The 18,985-nt window shown below is 29.7% G+C and overlaps 3 protein-coding genes across 6 annotated transcripts; 1 reads left to right on the top strand and 2 right to left on the bottom strand.

The window, feature by feature from the left end:
- The first annotated feature begins 2,948 nt into the window (after positions 1 to 2,948).
- Positions 2,949 to 6,095, top strand: LOC124946191. The gene is made up of 2 exons (XM_047486762.1): positions 2,949 to 3,093; positions 5,608 to 6,095. Exon 2 carries the CDS (start codon positions 5,633 to 5,635, stop codon positions 5,960 to 5,962), a length of 330 nt encoding a protein of 109 aa, XP_047342718.1. The 5' UTR covers positions 2,949 to 3,093; positions 5,608 to 5,632; the 3' UTR covers positions 5,963 to 6,095.
- Positions 6,096 to 6,858: 763 nt separating this feature from the next.
- LOC124910679 (cAMP-regulated phosphoprotein 21-like) lies at positions 6,859 to 12,646 on the bottom strand. 3 transcript variants are annotated; one of them, XR_007096440.1, is made up of 5 exons: positions 12,201 to 12,646; positions 9,379 to 10,048; positions 8,225 to 8,591; positions 7,287 to 7,680; positions 6,859 to 7,223 (listed from the first exon to the last, which is right to left on the bottom strand). XR_007096440.1 is itself a non-coding variant. In XM_047451353.1 (4 exons), the coding sequence occupies exons 1-4, from the start codon at positions 12,505 to 12,507 to the stop codon at positions 7,630 to 7,632; spliced, it is 1,395 nt and encodes a 464-aa protein (XP_047307309.1). In that variant the 5' UTR covers positions 12,508 to 12,646; the 3' UTR covers positions 6,859 to 7,629. The 3 variants fall into 3 exon arrangements, 1 of the variants encoding a protein (XP_047307309.1); XR_007096439.1 differs by having other exon boundaries at positions 6,859 to 7,159; XM_047451353.1 differs by having other exon boundaries at positions 6,859 to 7,680.
- A 1,064-nt stretch (positions 12,647 to 13,710) lies between these two features.
- Positions 13,711 to 18,187, bottom strand: LOC124910678 (pentatricopeptide repeat-containing protein At2g27610-like). 2 transcript variants are annotated; one of them, XM_047451352.1, is made up of 4 exons: positions 17,920 to 18,187; positions 14,426 to 16,532; positions 14,238 to 14,293; positions 13,711 to 13,936 (listed from the first exon to the last, which is right to left on the bottom strand). In XM_047451352.1, exons 1-2 carry the CDS (start codon positions 18,059 to 18,061, stop codon positions 14,563 to 14,565), a joined length of 2,112 nt encoding a protein of 703 aa, XP_047307308.1. In that variant the 5' UTR covers positions 18,062 to 18,187; the 3' UTR covers positions 13,711 to 13,936; positions 14,238 to 14,293; positions 14,426 to 14,562. The 2 variants fall into 2 exon arrangements, 1 of the variants encoding a protein (XP_047307308.1); XR_007096438.1 differs by lacking the exons at positions 13,711 to 13,936; positions 14,238 to 14,293 and adding an exon at positions 17,623 to 17,701 and having other exon boundaries at positions 16,404 to 16,532; positions 17,920 to 18,038.
- Positions 18,188 to 18,985: the final 798 nt, after the last annotated feature.

Genomic DNA, 18,985 nt, shown 5'->3' with positions numbered 1-18,985 from the left:
ATTATCAATTGGAGCAACAAAATTATTTTGAATATCCCTCAAATATTAATATGGCATGTTGTTAGCAATTTGTTGTTATATGTTAATTTATTATTTGTAAATATTATTAACATTATTATTTATTTATATTTTGTGTAAAAATACTATTTATATGTTTAGTTGTGTTATAATATTATATTTATAATTTTATAGTTTTGAATTAATATGGTTTGAAATTGTGTATCATTCTCTTTAATTAATAAATTCATTTATTATTCAAATCACTTAATAAGTTAGTTTTTTTTTTCAAAATTAACTTTGCTTAGAAAAATATATATTATAGAGAAAAGATCAATGAAACTCTTATCATTATCTAATATCCCATCATATCTCAAAATCCATCATTATTACCAATTGCCTAGAGATTGCTTGAAATCTTTCATTAAAATCATATAGATTTCTTATATCTTATATACAATTAGATTTACTTTCAATCCATAATTCATTAATCATCATGAACACTTTTTTTTATAAAAAATTTAAGATTGTATATAGGGTAGGGATTCTTAGTTTTGATTTTTTAATAATAAATCAACTCTAAATTCATACCAAAAAAAATCTAATCAAATTTATTACCTTATATTTAAAAAATAATAATAATATATTTTAAATTATTTTACAAAATTATTAACTTTTTCAATCTCAATACAAAATTTAAATTTATATATATCTAATAATGCTTAATATAAAATTTTAAAATTTTACTATTATTCTATTCAAAATCATTCATTCTCTCTTAAAATAATAACTATTCATTCTTAAAATAATTATTCATTTATCTCTTTTAATTAATTTTTTTATTAATTTTATTTTCTCTCTTCTACAATATAATATAATAATATATTACTTTTTATATTTTATCTCTTATTATTTATATATATATATATATTATTTTTCTTAAATATATTTTATCTCTTATTAATAATAATAATAATAATAATTAGTTATAATTATTAATTTTATAAGTTAAGTATATTTATATAAACATTATTTAATTATACTCTGTTAAAATAATTATTCATTTCTCTCTTCTAATTATTTTTTTTATTGTTTCTCTTCTCATCTATATATATATATATATATATATATATATATATATATATATATATATATATATATATATATATATATATATATATATATATATATATATATATATATATATAATAATAATAATAATAATTAATCCAAAACTTTAGATATTTAATACACACTCCATTCACAATCATCTATTTTCTCTCCTAAAATAATAACTATTCCTTTCTAAAATTATTATTTATTTATCTTTCTTAATTTTTTTTTCTCTCCCCTACAAAATATATATATATATAAAATAATAATATATTATTTTTTATATTTTATCTCTAAATATTTATATATATATAAATTTTTATTTTTCTTAAATATATTTTATCTCTTTATAATAATAATAAAAATTAGTTATTATTAATTTTATAAATGAAGTGAATTTATAAAAACTTTATCTATACTCTATTAAAATAATTATTCATTTTTCTTTTTTAATTGTTTTTTATTTTCTCAATCCTACAATATATATAATAATAATATATTACTTTTTATATTTTATTTCTCATTTATATATATATATATATATATATATATAAACTTTTATTTTTCTTAAATATATTTTATCTCTTAATAATAAAAGAAAATATATATAATAAGATAAACAAAATTAATTAAGTGATATAAAAAATTTAATATAATATTTACATAAATTAAAAAAAAATAGTTATAATAAAAGTTTATATATATATATATATATATATATATATATATATATATATATATATATATAAACTTTTATTTTTCTTAAATTTATTTTATCTCTTAATAATAAAAGAAAATATATATAATAAGATAAACAAAATTAATTAAATAAAAAAATTAATATAATATTTACATAAATTAAAAAAAAATAGTTATTATTATTAATTAATTTAATTTTATATGTTAAGTGTATTTATAAAAACTGCCTATATATATATATAAATATAGTCTTATTATATTTATATATAAAAATAAATAAATATGTAATATTATATATTTATAATTTTTTTATAAATGATAAATAATAATAGATAAATTCTCCTTTCTAACTATTATATATATATATATATATATATATATATATATATATATATATATATAATTTTTTTTCTCACTAATCATATAATTATAAATTTTATATCGATAATTTATTTAAATTAATTAGATTTGAATAATATTAATTTTATTTAAAATATTTATAGATAAATAATATTCTAATATATATTCTTATTTGTGTAAATGTATAGAATTATACTAGTTTAATTACTTAAAAAAAAAAAAAAAGTAAATTCAATTCATATTACTAATTAAACAATTAATTATAGTAACATTTAACTTATTCAAATAACAATTTAGAACGTTATAAATGAAAGGAGAAGTCATGAACTAGCTATTAGAAAATGTTAATTTAATAAATATATTTTTATTTAAATTTATTTGTATAATTGAAATAATATTATATTTAATTAAAATTTTCTTAAATTTATCCCTAATCTAACAAATCTGTTATCTCGTCATGTCAAACTTATCCAAATTTTATATTTATTTTAATTCATTTGAATAAACTTAATAACATTTAAAAAAACATATATACAAAAAAAAAAAAAATTTACATTATGAATAAATTTAATAAATGATTCAAACTTATGGATAAATATAATTTTTTAAAAACTTGTTATCCAATCTTGATTTATTCACACTTGATGAATGAAAATAGTATTAAACTTAAAATTTATAACATATGAATAATATATAAAAATAATAATAATAAATAAATTGGAACAAATAAATTGTGAGAATAAATAAACTGAATTAAACTAACCCTAGCTAGAAGTTTATCCAAAAGAAAAAGTCAAGTCAAGTGATCACCTTTTGCAGATCCACATTCAAATCTGCAAGAAGAATCATTGTTCGATTAACATAACTCCCCCCCACCCATTGCCTTCCTTTTGCGGAGCCGCCAAACTAAAGGAAGAAGAAGAGGTTAGCAACTTTCCAATCTAGAACAGACTCTTCTTTACTGATTCCATTAACTCCGCACTTACTTATTGCGTATCTTTTTCTTGTGATTGTCAATTTGTAACTCCCATCTTTTTTCCTGCTAATGGGTTCTCTGGATTGTTTTTAATAATTCATTGTGCGGGCATTTCCGTTCTTGATTGGCGATTATCTCTGAGATTTGGAGGTGGGTTGGTGATAGATTGTTCAATTTGATAAATAACTGACATCATGTCATAATGTAGAGGTAGAAAAACTGTAGGGAGAATAAATTAACCTAATCCTCTAATTGAGCCATCTATATACATGGGCTAGATAGATCACTCTTTCTGTTTTAGTTATGGACACATGACATAATGTGGAGTGTGGACTCAATTTATGAGAATATCACTATTCTTGGGCTTGTTTGTATCTTGATATTTTCAAGTACATTTTATTTTGATGTCCTAGTATTTGAGTATCGATTTGAAAATAGAATGTTAGCAGATGAAGATTATACTAGAAATGTAGGAAAACTATGGCTTGGTGAACTTCTCAATGACACATTATTAGCAGCCCTTTTTGTTCCCTCAATGATGGATTGATGCCCCTTATTTCATTTTTCAGCGTTGAAAGAGTTTCCCATGTGGGTTGTTTGTTTCTTTAAATAATAACTATATCACCCTTACATGAATATGTATTCCTACCCTTCTTCGCTAGAATAACCAACAAGTGTGATGAATCGCACTTTCCTCAAGAGATTGGAGGACCCTCCATCCTTTCGTCAAGATATTGTGTAGACCCTCCCCAAAATATTCTAAGGGTATGGACTATGGAGGGTGCAAATGTATATTTGAGATTGAAAGAGTGGTCATTTTTGTGTATCCAATACACGAAGTAAACTAGTCATCAAACACATGTCTACACATGCTCCTCCATTATATGATTCTTATGGTTTAATCTCTCCCATGTCGAAACATAGATATATCAAAGGCAATGCGTAGAATTATATATGTTTTGGACATTATTCCTTGCTTGGGTGATTTTTTATTATAGAGTTGTCATTAAATATACTATTGTTCTTCTGCATTTGATTCGATGTGTATAATTCTCATCATTGTTTGTAAACAACATTTTTTCTTTATAATGTGAATGTTTATTTGTTATTTATTTTTTGTATGTATGGCTTAAGTGGTATAATTACTTTTTTTCTTTACAATGTGGTGTGCTTATTTTCTGTCCAAAGGGGTGACCTGTCTTGTTAGCATAAAGTAGGTTTGTGATATAGAAGAAGACTAGGGTTTCGAAGGGCCAATCGCACGTGCAAAATTATTAGTATTTGGTTTTTTTTATTTAATTATTGTTATTTATGTTAATTAGTTATTAGGATAGTATTTATCTTCCAATTTATTCTGATAGCAGTTACTTTTCTATTTTATTAGGATAGTATTTATCTTTTCAAATTAGTAGAATGATAGTTACCTTTTTAGTTTTGGGTTAGACTAGTTTAAATACATATCTAGGTTACAACTTAATATCATTGAATGAAATTATGAAAGGATTTATACACTTCTCATCTCGGTTTCATTGGGTGGTTGCCCGTCATAAGGTATTGGACCATATAAAAGGAAGGCCTTGGGAGCTACTAAACAGTGTCGAACTTCACTCTCACCACTTAGATTATGTAAAGACTAAAGAGCACTCACTGTCTCTTTAATTGACTTTTCTTTTTTTCCTGAAATCTCGAAACCATGACCCTTCTGCTCTACCACTGAGCTAAACAACCTTAGGCAGTCTACTTTCTCGTAACTTAAGGTTGAGCTCGCTTTGTGCCATTTCCTTTTTTGACAATTTATCATATAAATCATGTGCTGTAATCCCATCTATGCTCTGGGGTGGGCAAAGTCTAGTGTGGCTTCTTACCCTCTTTTTCGGAATGTTTAAAGTCTAGAGTTTGAACCCGTACCAGTTTGGTTTTCTTTTTGCTAGGCATTTCATTGTGAAGGCAAGAATTGGGGAATGTATCATGATGCAATGTCTATTGGTGTTTGTTTTTAAGTTTTATCACCTACTGTGTAAATAATTGTTACTTGCATGAGTAGATGCTAAAGTTGTATTATGTCATTTAAATCTTATTTCAATCATGTTTTATGTTCAGTTCTTTGTTAATGTTGTATTCAACACCTCAATTTATTTTAGGATGAGTAATTAATGTTGCACATGAATCTTTCTCCATAATATGCTAAGTTGTAAACAATAATATTTCTGTCTCATATATATGATGCTTATAAGCAAGTGAAACAACAGTCAAGCCAGTCTCTTTTCTTCAAGCTATCATTTATACTGTTTCATCAAAGTAGGATCTTTGATGTAAGAGCTTGTTTGATGTAGGGTTCCTTGGAAATAGTCGATTTTTTTGGTGTTTATGGGATAAATAACAAAAATATTATAAAAATATAAAGGATAATTTAGAGGGTTAAGTCAAAAAGGCCTAAGTTTTGATCCTTTTTGTTTTGACAGAGGTTGTTGTGGAAGACATACAGAAATGAGTCTGGGATGTCTAGTATGCCATCATCGTGTAGAAAGCCCGTCTCATTCTTTCCGAAGCTACTCGGTTTCGAGCTCTGAAAATGATAATGGTAGATGTTTGGCTATCACAAATTGCTTGGTGAAAAAGATAACTCTTCAAAACCCTAATGCTAATACTACTACTACTGCTAGTACTATTTTCCCATCTTCTTCTTCTAAGGTAACTCCACAACCGAGCGTTGTTACAGGCACTCCACGGCTAGTGCGCAGCCGGGCTGTCAGAAGGGACATTGTCAGAGACTGGAACTTTGGTGATGAAGTAGTAGTGGTAGTTAGGGAAAGGTAGTAGTAATAGCAGTAGTAGTAATAATGATAGTAGTATATACTTGTTTTGGTTATGCTTTTTTACTTGAAGTTTATTTTTTCATATGAAAACATTGTTGACAAAGTTTGAAGATTTTTATTTGTTTTAGTTGTAAGTTTTTGGGTTTTGCCTACATTATTATTATTATTGCATAGATCTTCTTTGTGAAGATTGCTTATTCATTTAGTAGGAACTAACTACCTTTAGCATCATTTTGTTAGGTTTTTTTCCGATCTTAATATGATCATGTTTGGAAAGAGTGTATATAACCTTAGTATGACCTAGATTTAGAAAATTCTAAAAAAGCGTTTGTGAATGGAGATCAGATTTGGCTCGATGAGGCTGCCGAAAAATTACAAAAGGCATGCATGATAGAATGAAATGATTTTTTTCGACCTTCCTTTTTATGCATATTTGTGTCTTATATGTGATCATTTATGTAAATTAGATCAATTTTAAAATCGAAAATTTACTTAAAAAGTTTAATATTTGTAAACTCGTAAATTGAGATTTTACTTTTTAAACTAAACTATGATTATATTTTATAAAAAATATTAGTTACATATATATACTGTTTAAGTATATAATTAATTAAAATACAATAATAAAAGGATATTAAAAATTATATCAATAGTAAAATAATAATAAATTTAAAATCAATTAGTAAAATTTTAACTATTTAACTAAATCAGACTCAAAATTAATTTAAAATTTTAAATAAAAATGGTTATTTTGAGAATGTCCAAATTTTCATTCTTAATGTAACCTTTTACTTTGATTAGTTTAAGAATCATAACTCTCATTTTTTTAATTACTGTGAACTTTACCTAATATAAAAAATGTAAATATTTTAAAATATGATTCCAAATAATAAAACATGATACAGAAATAAACCCAATATTACATTAAAAATAAATTGCACAATAACCATTTAATTCATCATTCAACACAGAAAAAATGAAAAAACTAACAATTCATTCCCAAATTTAATTTGGTAAGAAAACAGTAGAGTAACATTTTGCAAATGTCATAGACCCAAAAGTAAACAAAACGGAAAGCAAAGCCGAGCTTGAGATCCATTAGTGAAGCAGTTTCTCCAAGAAATTTCGCTAAATTGTTTCCATCGACTTATTCTTACGTGAATCCAAAGCAATATTGATAAGAATTCTTCCATTCAAGCTGCGTAAAAGGGAAAATGTTGGTGGAGTGATATGGACCTATCATCCAAGCCTTACAGAAAGAACTAACGAGATAGAAGTGATCATAATGTGGATGTAATGAGTTAAACAAGGGCATGCATACTTACCTTAATCCAACAAAAGATTGCTTTTTTCAGCTCAGTTTATATCTTTCTTCAATTTCAAACTCTTGGAGAGCACAGTCAACTCTTGGAGAGCACAGTCGTGGAGAACTTTCCAAGTTCCAATCGAGAAAAAAATGGATCACTATGGAGACAGTAATATGGATCCTGTTCCATCCCACTCGACCCGACCCATATATGGGTCTCTTGCCTGCACACCCACCCGCCAAACACGATTGACTTATTATCTATAGCTGCTGCAGTGAGCTTTTCCTGCAGCTAAGTCCTCTCGTGTTTCAAGATAACAAAATATATATATTTTGGCGGGTGCAGGCATGGCCCGAGCCCCTTAACGGGGCCGGGCCAATCCAAAACTTGCATCAGGTTGTTGCTGATGAGACTGCAAAATGACAAATAAACAACACTCAAACAAATGATCCTAAAATCAATAATTCTCACAGTTGCACAAAATATTTTTTTTCAGATAATCACAATACTAATACTTCCATGCAAATACTAAGATACTCAGCAATTTAATTTGTATGACCAACATCATTCAATAAGTAATCCACAAAATCTCATTTTTATATGAAAGTGTTGCCAATACTAAGTCTTTTTTTTAAGAAAAGGGACTTAGAAAGTAATATTAAAAGTGGTTGATCATTTATACTTAATTTAGTTGTTTTAGAAAGCAGTAACTTGGCCTGCCTATTTATGTTATAAATTAATGGGACACTTAGAAAAATGAAAGGAAAACGTTTACATAATAATAAGCTGAAATCTAATCAGGTACATATAGCATATATTGATTGTTAAGAATCTATTATGTGTGTTGGCATAACATTTGTAAATTTCGTATCATCTTTTGAATCCCAACAATAACCTCAGTTGTGAAAAATAATAATTATTAGAATCTTTGCAATGCGAGAAAATAGACAACACACCTGTGAAAATTGTTGAACTTGGTCCTGAGGAATGACAAACGGCATTACAAGACGCTGATGGCAAGGATATTGTGTCGGATGCAAATATAAAGGAGAGGTGGACCGCAAACCGATATGATTGGGACTAAATGGAGGCACCAAAGCATCTGGATGACCATAAACCATTCCAGTAGGGGTTGGTGGAGCAGACCATGGCACAGGCAGGTGCTGTGGGAGTGGTCGAGGTTGTTGTTCACTTGATACTGCAGGCCTAACCGATCCCAACTGTGGGAACTCAGTATTGTAGTTCAATGCAGGGGTAAATAACGGTTGTATGGTGTATGGTATACCACTAAAGCCGAATCCCGGATCAAATCTTTGTGTATATCTGGAGAAGAAAAGAGTTAATACTTCACTACTCCAAAATAAGACAACATATTACAAAAATATCAGATAATTTAGGTTAATTCTAAAATGGTCTAACAAGCATGGACAAACAAAAGTAAAGATCAACACAATCAAGGACATTAACACATTTTCACTATTTCTAAACAAAATTCATTTAGAGATGTCATTTATGTTTTGTGCAAAACTGGAAGTGTTACTATTTTGTTGTAAAAAGATTTTGCAGAGCAAATCATTAGAAGAGCATCTTGTAAGCATCCAACAAGTAAGAATGACTAGAACAATATATGGTCATATTGATTATTGAAAACAATGGGCCCAAGTCAACATCCGACCTTATGAAAAATACTAGTACATCCAAATAGAATTTCCCAGATTCTTTCAAGGCCCACAAACCCAATATGTACACAACTAGTCCCTTATTCGGCAATGCCATGATGCACCTCGCTTTTTAATATGTGCTTCGATAGGTTCAGAAAAGTAAATGATGTTCAACTGATGCTAAAGAGAATTTAGAGGGATGAATGATCATTATAACTTTAAAAAAATGAACAATAGTATGACCAAATGAAAGTGTCTTCACCTCTCAGCAAATTCATACCCATATTAACAAAATAACAAGAGATAAAGAACACCAATCAAATCTCAAGAATAGTCTACTAATCAAACTAGAATAGCAGCAAAATATTCACTTCCATCTTTCTTTAGTTGAGACAATTTTAAACAAGTAACTTATTGCAAATAATAAGGGAGAAGAATCAATACCATACCTCTCATAATGGCGATCATAATCAGGATCTCTGCGTTCATTGTCACGGTCACGAAAAATAGCAACCCTACTGTTCGCTTTAGACAAATCATTGTCTGACCTGCTTCTACTGGCTGAAGAATCAACAAAATCCCAGCCGCTACTCTCCACTCTCACTGGAACATCTACTTTTGGTAATCCAGATGAACCGTGCTGGAGATTATCATGAGGCTTCTGTTCAGTTTCTGGTCTCACACTAGTCCCTCCATTAGAGCTGCTGGAATTAAAAATCCGTGCACGAGCCCTGTTGTATTCCTCTTTTCTTTCCTCCACAGTTTTTGAGTTGTTTTTCATGGAATGCATGTTTGCGCTGTTACCAACTTGTGACCGCCTTTGTGGCCTCTGTTTTATGGCAACTTTCAAGACATCGGATTCTTCTGTTGGTAAATTTACAGGAATGTCTGCCAGACGGATCAAAGGAAGTCGAGATTCTGAAGTCTTGCGGACAATAATCCTGGAACCAGAACTATCAGGTAGATTATTGTCCAGTAAAACCATTGACTGCAAGGAATAGTGTTGTGCAACCCTATGTGCTGCTAAACGCAAATAAGAGGTTGGTAGTTGCTGGAATTCCATTTGTTGTTGTGTACGATCCAGAATGAACTTCTCAACATCTTGCTCCATCCTCAGGACTGAACAGGTAACAGAAGAGTTTTAGTAAAATTTCTTCAGCAGAACCCATAGATTATTAAGTGTATTTAAAAACAATTTGTGGTATGCTTATAAAATGTTGTGGATATACTAAATTGAATATACGATATTCAGATAACTACTAAGACAAAATAGACACAAGGAAGAGGCTGAAGATGAAACAAAAAGATTACTAGAATGTTTACACAATGTCAAAGTTTTTCATTAAACCTTTTTTCACCTCCCATTTGGGAATCTTCAGTCACAAGGCCACGTCTTAGACTATAGTCACTCAATGAACATTGAGCAGTCGATATAAAAAATGAAAGGAGAACATAAGTTGTTTAAGGTGTTGGTACAAATGAAAAATTAGAATTCGTTCTGGGTTTCTTCCAATTCGTATATGATAAAGGAAAACAGAAAGAATATGCAGCTTCTCAACTCCACAATAGGGGAAGTCATGTTAGGAATGTAAATAGTAGTATAGGTTTGATAGAGTACTTGTAAACAAAGATAAAAGGGTAGAATTGTAGATAAATAATGACTAGAGAATGCATATAAAAAGGATTAGATGATAATGTATCACATGTTGAATAAGATGACTGTCACAAACTGTTTCTCTTCTAATCTCTCAGTTTTCCCTTTTTTCTCGCATATGGCTTCTGCTAGTTATGCCATCTCACCTTAATTCTCATATTCCATGACCATATTTTCCTAATTCACAATTCAACGTGTAATAGAATATAGATTAATTTAAATTCCCTTTTAAAAAATGATATGGATTAAAATTAATTTCTAGTTAAATGTACAAGTCAACAAGAAAAAATAAAACTAGCCCCACAACAAACAGATGCACTGGTGTGGCAGCCAACGCAAAGAAGAATCCAGGATTAATGCTAGACTGATAAAGGAGTCCATTTTATTGTTTCATATAGGGTCACAATACATGCAAAAATGTTCTAATCTCGTATGGAAATAATACAATGATCATTTAAAAATATAGCATAGGTATCTTGCTTATTCAGGATTAATGACAGGATGTTTAGATCAACAAGACATGTATGAATGATCAAACGTAGTGTTGTCATCAAAATAAATAATGGGTGGTTAGATTATCTAAGGATATGACCCAACATATTATTATGGAAATCTTAACAAAAGTGGAATACCTTCATTACACTTAATCACATAGGGAAATTATATACAATACCTTTATCTAGTATAAGTTTCACCATCACGCATAGATAAAATCATGTACAATATTTACTATAATTTGAATTAAAGTGCCCATAAATGTCCACATCCATAAAACGAAAACATAGTGATTCACAGCTTCCAAATGGCTCCATAGGTAAGTAATAACAAGCAAAATCAATCGACTTATACAGGCATGTTGAAGTTAAGAAAAACATTTTTAATTTTCAACAAAATAAGCATATCATTTTTGTTAATTCATCACTCACTCGTGAAAACATTTTAAGGAAAATCAATTAACTATTGCCAAACCTTTCACATATCCTACTCAAACAAGCTCACTGATAATTTTTTGTAGGGTGTAAAAGGTTCAACTCCTAGAACAAGGAGTTTAAGAGGAACACCACCAAATATGAAGCTAGTAGTAATCTCAAAACCAGTTGTAGCATAATTTATAGCCAAAAACAGAATTTATATGCCTCTGTTTTTACTTTCTTTTTATTCTCAAAAAGGCCCAACTTACCATCATACGCCAAAACTTCCACCTTTAAAATGGCTGTTGATAAAACATGTAAACAAGGCATCATTCGAAAACATAACTCAATACCTTGACCAGATCCTAGAGCAGTCTACTAATAACAGTCACTCCTAAAAGTCTAAACAATGAAGCATTAGACAGACCAAAAACCAAGCTTATATAGCTTCCGAACTAACTAAGCTTATTAGTCTAAGTAGAAATTCTTCACAAGGATTACAATTTACAAGAACATAATGCTTAAGAGAATAAAAATTGAGTAAGAGACCAGCTAGACTTGTTCTAAAATACTCTTAATATCTAATTTTTCCATTCAATCCAAGTAAGTGACTTTCCCATCAAACAAGATTTATGCAAATAATAATTCAATCCATCAAATACTCTACATCAGTTAAAATGAATCTATGGTAAACACAAAAGCTGACCTGAAAGCCTCTCACGAGGATTTTCCAGAGCTTCACGAAGAAACTGATCAACTGAATTGATAACATCTTCTGATACACCTTTAGATTTCTCAGTTCGTACAGTAGAAGAAGAAGAAGAAGCGGAAACATGAGAGAGTTGAAGAGAAGACGATGACGACGGAATAGGAGAGGAAGAAGAGCGCATCAATCTGGTCATACTAGCATCAAGGTCTGCCACTTCCCATGAATCAGGCGGGGGTCCTAGATCCTCCGCCGAACCGTCCATGGTGAATCGAGTTCTAGGGTTTGTTTCGACGTTTAAAAGCATCAAAACGGTGTGGTTTGATTTATCTCTTGGAGAGATAAAGACTCATAGATTCATTGGATTCCATGGATTGGATTTGAGAGATTAAAACATGAAAGAGAGAGAATTGAGGGTTTTGAACAGTCGAGCCGTCAATGATGATTCTCTTTGTCTTTGGAACTTGGATTCAGAACTTCCAACTGTGGGACCATCAAATAGATAAGAACGATGATATATATATAATATTTAATATCTTAAATTATATTATTAAAATAATATATTTTTATGATTTAATATTAATTTCAAAACAATATATTGTAAATATATTATTTAAAAACAGATTAGATTTAAACTTATGGCTCGAGGTTGAATTAGTTTTAAAATATATATATATATATATTTAAAAATATATATATAAATTATTTGTGCTTTTCATTATTTAATTATTATTATAATATAATTGTATTTAAAATTAAAACTTTATCAAAAAGAATTAAAATATTTTAATACTTTAATTAATTCAAATATAATAAAATATTTGATAAAAATATATTAATTAATCTATAAGTTATTTATTGGGTTTTTTTAATAAATATACATAAAGGGTACTTGTAAGATTTTCCACCATGAATGGGAAATAAAATTAATTATATATTTAAAAATATATAATTTTCATAATATGTGAATATTTTTTTAAAGTTTGTTTTATTAATTAATCCAAATTTATAATCTCAATTGAAATAAAATTATTTAAATAACTCAAAAATAATATCGAGATGGATGTAAAGTTAAGAGCGTGAATTTAATTATATAAAAGATTAAAAAAATATATGAGGAAGAATTTTTTTAATTAATATACTAAATCGTTTTAAACCATCTTATTTTTTTATTTTTTTCATAAAGAAAAAAACTTGGTTGTTAACTTTATTTTATATGAGCATTTATATTGTACTATATTTATAAGTTATTTAATTTTCAAATGAATAATATTAAAACTTTATTATATTTACTAGTGAACATGATGTTTTTATAAACTTATTCAACATTTTAGTAAGTCATTTAATTTTTTTTTCTTATACATCCATAAGTTGACAGTTTGACAAAGGTAAGTTGAAAATTCAATTTTCCTAGCTTTACAAATATTTATAAATTGCAAATAACCTTAAATAATATAAATTTTAAAACATTATACTATTTAATATATCACATTATTTATTAAACAATACAAATAATTTATAATTTATAGGGCCAATTAAGCAATAAGCTGAAGAGATTAAAACATTCAGAGATATAAGATTAAGCTCTACCTCTAAGTTGAAAATAAACCCTCTAAACACTAATTTACGAATAAATTGCGCTTAATAAATAATAAGTTTGCGAAAATTGAATCAAACTTACCAAATGTGTTACAGTTTATGTTCCTTCATTTCAATGTCTATGAAGGACTCCAATCCTGACAATGAAATAAATCAAGTGGTTATTAATATTGACTTCAATCAAATTACACCAAAGAATAAAGAAAGAAATATCATGTTAATTTAAAGGATATTATTTATGCAATACAAATGAATTCATTTTTAAAACACTTTTTATGTAACCGAAACCTCTTGCTAACGATCCAACCATATATGATTAGCATACGATTTTAACATTTTGTAAATATCGAAATTTTTGTATTGTCCCAAGTTTGATCATAAATCTTCTCAAGAATCCAAGAAAAAATTCAACAAAAACAAATATCTTAAGCAGCAAACCTTTCATCTTCTCCGCGACCCCTCTCATATGACAAACCAACCTTTAGAACAACAGTCTGCATTTATACCAAATAGTGTTAGAATAGAAATAAAACATTAAACATTGTAACATTTTCTGTCAAAACTTGTAAGATCAACTGAAACTCATTGCCCCAGATGCTGAAGCTTTCATACTAATAATGATATACCTCTAAGGATGGTTGTTTCAATATGCCCCGATAACCAAAAGGGACGCGTCGCTTTGAGGGAAGAACAATGGAGGAGAGTATACGGTTATTGAGAGAATTTTCAGGAATGTGCAATGAAATGAACTTTGTGCTTAAATCTACAATTCTTGTTGAAAGTTACCGCCAATTCCCATAGAAAGCTTAGCACCAGGAAGATATCCTGCATCACACAACTGAGCAGTCAAACCATCCAAAACTTCATGGGCTTTAGATCCTTCGAATCCCAAACTATGATCTGCACCAAATAGGTAAATTTGGTTATTTAACTCAGACCAGCTATATCCGGGATCTTTCTTAAGTGCCTTTTCCTTAACAGTCCTTCTCATTTGAGCAGCTTCATTCCACATCTTTGCCTCTGAAAAAATATTATACAGCATGATATGAACAGATGCATCATCTGGATCAATGCTCAAAATCTTATCAGCAGAATATCTCGCTAAATCCAAATCTCTGCTACCTCTGCAGCCTGATAGAAGACAACGCCAAGCCACCTTATCGATTTTCTCAGGGAAACGTTTAATAAACTCAAAGGCTTTCGCTGTCTGTCCTTTACGTGCAAAAATACTAACCATACAAGCTACGTGGTCTATTTCAGGAGTTATATGGTAAACACTAGTCATGCAATCGAAATATCTCAATCCTTCGTCTAAGAATCCCGCATGACTACAAGCAGATAATACTCCAATAAAGGTAATTCCATTCGGCTTCACCTCTCCTTTCTCCATCATATCGAAGATTTCTAAAGCTTGTTTACCAAATCCATGCTGAGCATATCCAGTAAGCATCGTGTTCCAAGAAACCAAGTTCTTTACATGTAGATTATCGAAAACTCTCCTGGCGATATTTAGTTGTCCACATTTAGCATACATGTTTATGAGTGCACTTCCTATAACAACATTAGAAGTGTAACCCGGTTTCAAAATACAAGCGTGAGTTTGCCTGCCCCATTCAATAGCTGGGGTATCCCCACAAACATCCAAGATGGTCGAGTATGTGTAAAAGCTTGGATTAAATCCTTTTTCCAACATAGATTTGAAAAGTTCAATAGCTCCTCTGTATAGACCAGTAGTGGCGTACCCAGAAATTATCGTATTCCAGGAAACGATATCGTGTGCATCCATTTCCACGAATGCCTTCCTGGATTCCTCTAGAAGGCCACTTTTTGAATAAAAATCAATTACTGCATTGCCAACATAAGCAAATGAAAATATTCCACATTTCATAATTAATGAGTGGAACTGCTTTCCTACTTCAACTTCCATCGTATCAGAAAATGCTCCTAAAACAGAAGCAAATGTTCTTTCATTTGGTTTGAGCCCATAAGAGTGAAGCTTACAGAAAAGGTTAACGGCTTCTGTTCCCTTTCCATGCTGAACATACCCTCCAATCAAAGCAGTCCATGCTGACAAATCAGGATAGTTTATCTCTGAAAATACTTTATGTGCCGAATATAATATGCCAGACTTACCATAAAAGTTAATTAATGCAGAAGAAACAAACTTGTCCATTTTGATTCCACATTTGACAGCTTGTGAGTGAAGTGTCATACCAAGCTGTAAGAACCCGAGGTTAGCACATGCGCCAAATAAGGTTGCACAAGAGAATTGGTTCAACATTTGTCCCGCCCTTTGCGATTGCAAGAAAATATTTAGTCCCTCCAAATTGTCTCCACTTTGGCAGTAGCAGGAAAGAAGAGAAGTCCAAGAAACGGGATTTGGCTCAAAAATCATATCAAACACAGATCTGGCAGACCTCAACATCCCACATTTACCATAGAAATTTACCAAGCCATTCATGACAAAGCTATTTAAAATTTGCTCTCTCCTATATATCCTACCATGAATCTCTTTACCAATTCTGATGTTACCAGTGCTAGAACAAGAAGATAGAGCACCAGCATAAGAATACCTGTTTGGCTCAAAACCATCCATAATCATAGATCTTACACAATCTAAAGCATCTTCAGCCAAACCCTTTTGTGAATACCAGGATACGAGTTTTGTCCATGAAATTAGATTCCGTTCAGGCATTCTATCAAACACCTCTCGAGCATCATCTAATGGACTACCTGAAGAATAGAAATCCAAAATTGCAGCCAATATTTCAGGTTTCAAGAGATCCTATTCACCATCTTCTGATTCTGTTAAGCACGAATTCTGGCCATAGAAAATACAAGTAATCCCTAAAACAAAACAACACTACATGGATACACCAATCTGGACTAAAATCAAAACCAAGGTAATAGGTGATGTATTTAACCAATAATCAAAAGAAAAAGTGCACATATTTCAGAATAAGTAAACAAATGCACTTATCTAACATACCAAAAGACAAAGAAACCATGTCAATAGTAACACTTCAATCAAGTTGTACATGTATTAGAGTTAGGTTTAGTGGAGGGTACATAATTGTAGGAGACCCTCAAAGTTATTATGTCTTTTAGTTTTAGCTGACAGTTTTGGAAGCTCATTAGTTTGTCAGCTTATTGGACAAACAGCACTCTTTAGCTATAAGAGAGTTGTTAGTCATAGAGAACAATATTAACCACAATCGAGACTTAAGTTGTTAAATGAACCGTGTTCAACTTAAGTGTTAAACATTCAATATTTTGAACAAAAGTTCATGAATCATTTCATAGAGAATATTATCAAATGAATAAAGAAGAATAGTCTTGGCCCCTCTCCTTCCTTTCTTTCTAGGGTCTCCTCTCCCATTCTTCTAGTTCACCATCTCAACTTTCTCTCTTTCGAGATCATATTCTATAAACCCTAAATCACGTCACAACTAACAAGTCGTGTTAGAGCTAGTGATTCTACCCTGAAATAGGTTGGATCACTAGTGGATGGTGTTTGAAGGTGGCACGAATTTCAGTGTATCCCAGCTAGCCACAACTTTTATACCTATCGGATATGGATTTGTATCCATAAATCCATCGACAGTTTCTCATCCATATTCAAATTCAGATAAAAAAAGAAGAAAAACAAACAACAAATTCATATTTATTCGCTTAATTTTTAGTTTGATCGAATAGACGCATATCCAAATGTATGTAAATCATACCAACAAAATAACATACTCATAATGAAATGAAAAAGTGAAGGTAAACAGACTGAAACAAGGAGAAGCAAATCCCCATATGTTCATAATCATTGGATTACCTAAAGAGCTTGACTTCACATTGTTCCTGCAATCTTTAGATATCTCCTACAATTCTTGCTTCTCGCATCAAAACAGACCCTAAAGAAGGATAATAAAGAGACTAATTCATTCAAGGTGCAGCCATCTACTTGCACAATCCTCATCTACTTGCACACACTAGTAATATCATCTCTACTAAGTTTAAGCTAACAACAGTCTGTGAACTGAAATGTTTAAAGCTAAAAGAGATCAAATGGAAACATTAACAACTTCATGTACAAGTGGTTGAAAACAGTAATACAAACAAATTGACGAACCTGCATAAAGACCCAAATGTGAAGGAAAGAAATCCGATGAAGAACAGAAGAAGCGGCTTGAAGCATAGAGACGGCCAATTTGATTGAAAAAGTCCTTGTTGATAGTGGACAAACTGATTGGCTTTCCTATACCGCACATCATCTCTTCGTCTGCAACCCTTCCTTAGTTTAATCAATCGATGAGTTCCATCGTTGGTTTTCCAGCTTCACACTAGAAAGATCTATGCTTTGTTCGAAATGAGATTATTTGGAAAAAAAAACAGGGGTTACCGAGGATGTTCCAAGTCCAATTTACTTCGTACTCTAAATCGAATTTAGGCTGTTTTCATATTTATCAAAAATTATTTTAGTTATAATTTAACCCAAAAAAATTCATAAGAAAGTATTTTATTACTTTTTTTTTATATGATTGTTTTTTTTTTTTTTAACTTTTTCGGAGTATAACTAATATGGCTACGAACCTTATAATCTTCTTTTTTTTAATGTAATTTTTTATACCTCATTCGATTTTCTCGATGTGCTTCATTTTATCTTTTACATATGTTTTTGGAGTATTCATTCGGTAATGTCGTTAACAAAATATTTCAAAGTAACTAGATTCTTGATTCGGATTATTTGTGTTGTGCCTCAACTTTTTTCCTTGAGCCTTAGCTCTTAGATTTTAAATGTTGAGATTTTAAGTTTGGAAATGATTAAGAATGTTTTGATTGTATTATGTTATATAAACTTAAGTTGGGAAAAATGTATTATAAAAAATAATAAAATAAATAAATTTAAGGTTGTATTCGACAAAATTGGTCTCTATATACTTAATTTTTATAAAAAATAATAGACTACGATTTGTCAAGTTTCAGTTCACCTCCTTCTAGGTTTATAGTCAAAAAAGCAAAATATACACTATTTATCCTCCTTCTAAGGCTATAGTCTAAGCAAAATATACATAGTTTATTTTAAAACCTATAGTCTATTGTTAGTGGAGACTTATAGTTAGAGCAAAATATACACTGTAGATTTTAAAATCAATATTCCATTGTTAGCCTAGTTCACCTCCTTCTAGACTTATAGT

The sequence above is a fragment of the Impatiens glandulifera genome, chromosome 7 (assembly GCF_907164915.1).
Source record: "Impatiens glandulifera chromosome 7, dImpGla2.1, whole genome shotgun sequence".
NCBI lineage: Eukaryota > Viridiplantae > Streptophyta > Magnoliopsida > Ericales > Balsaminaceae > Impatiens > Impatiens glandulifera.
Note: the sequence above shows the minus strand (reverse complement) of the source record. Positions and strands in the feature narration are given on the sequence as shown.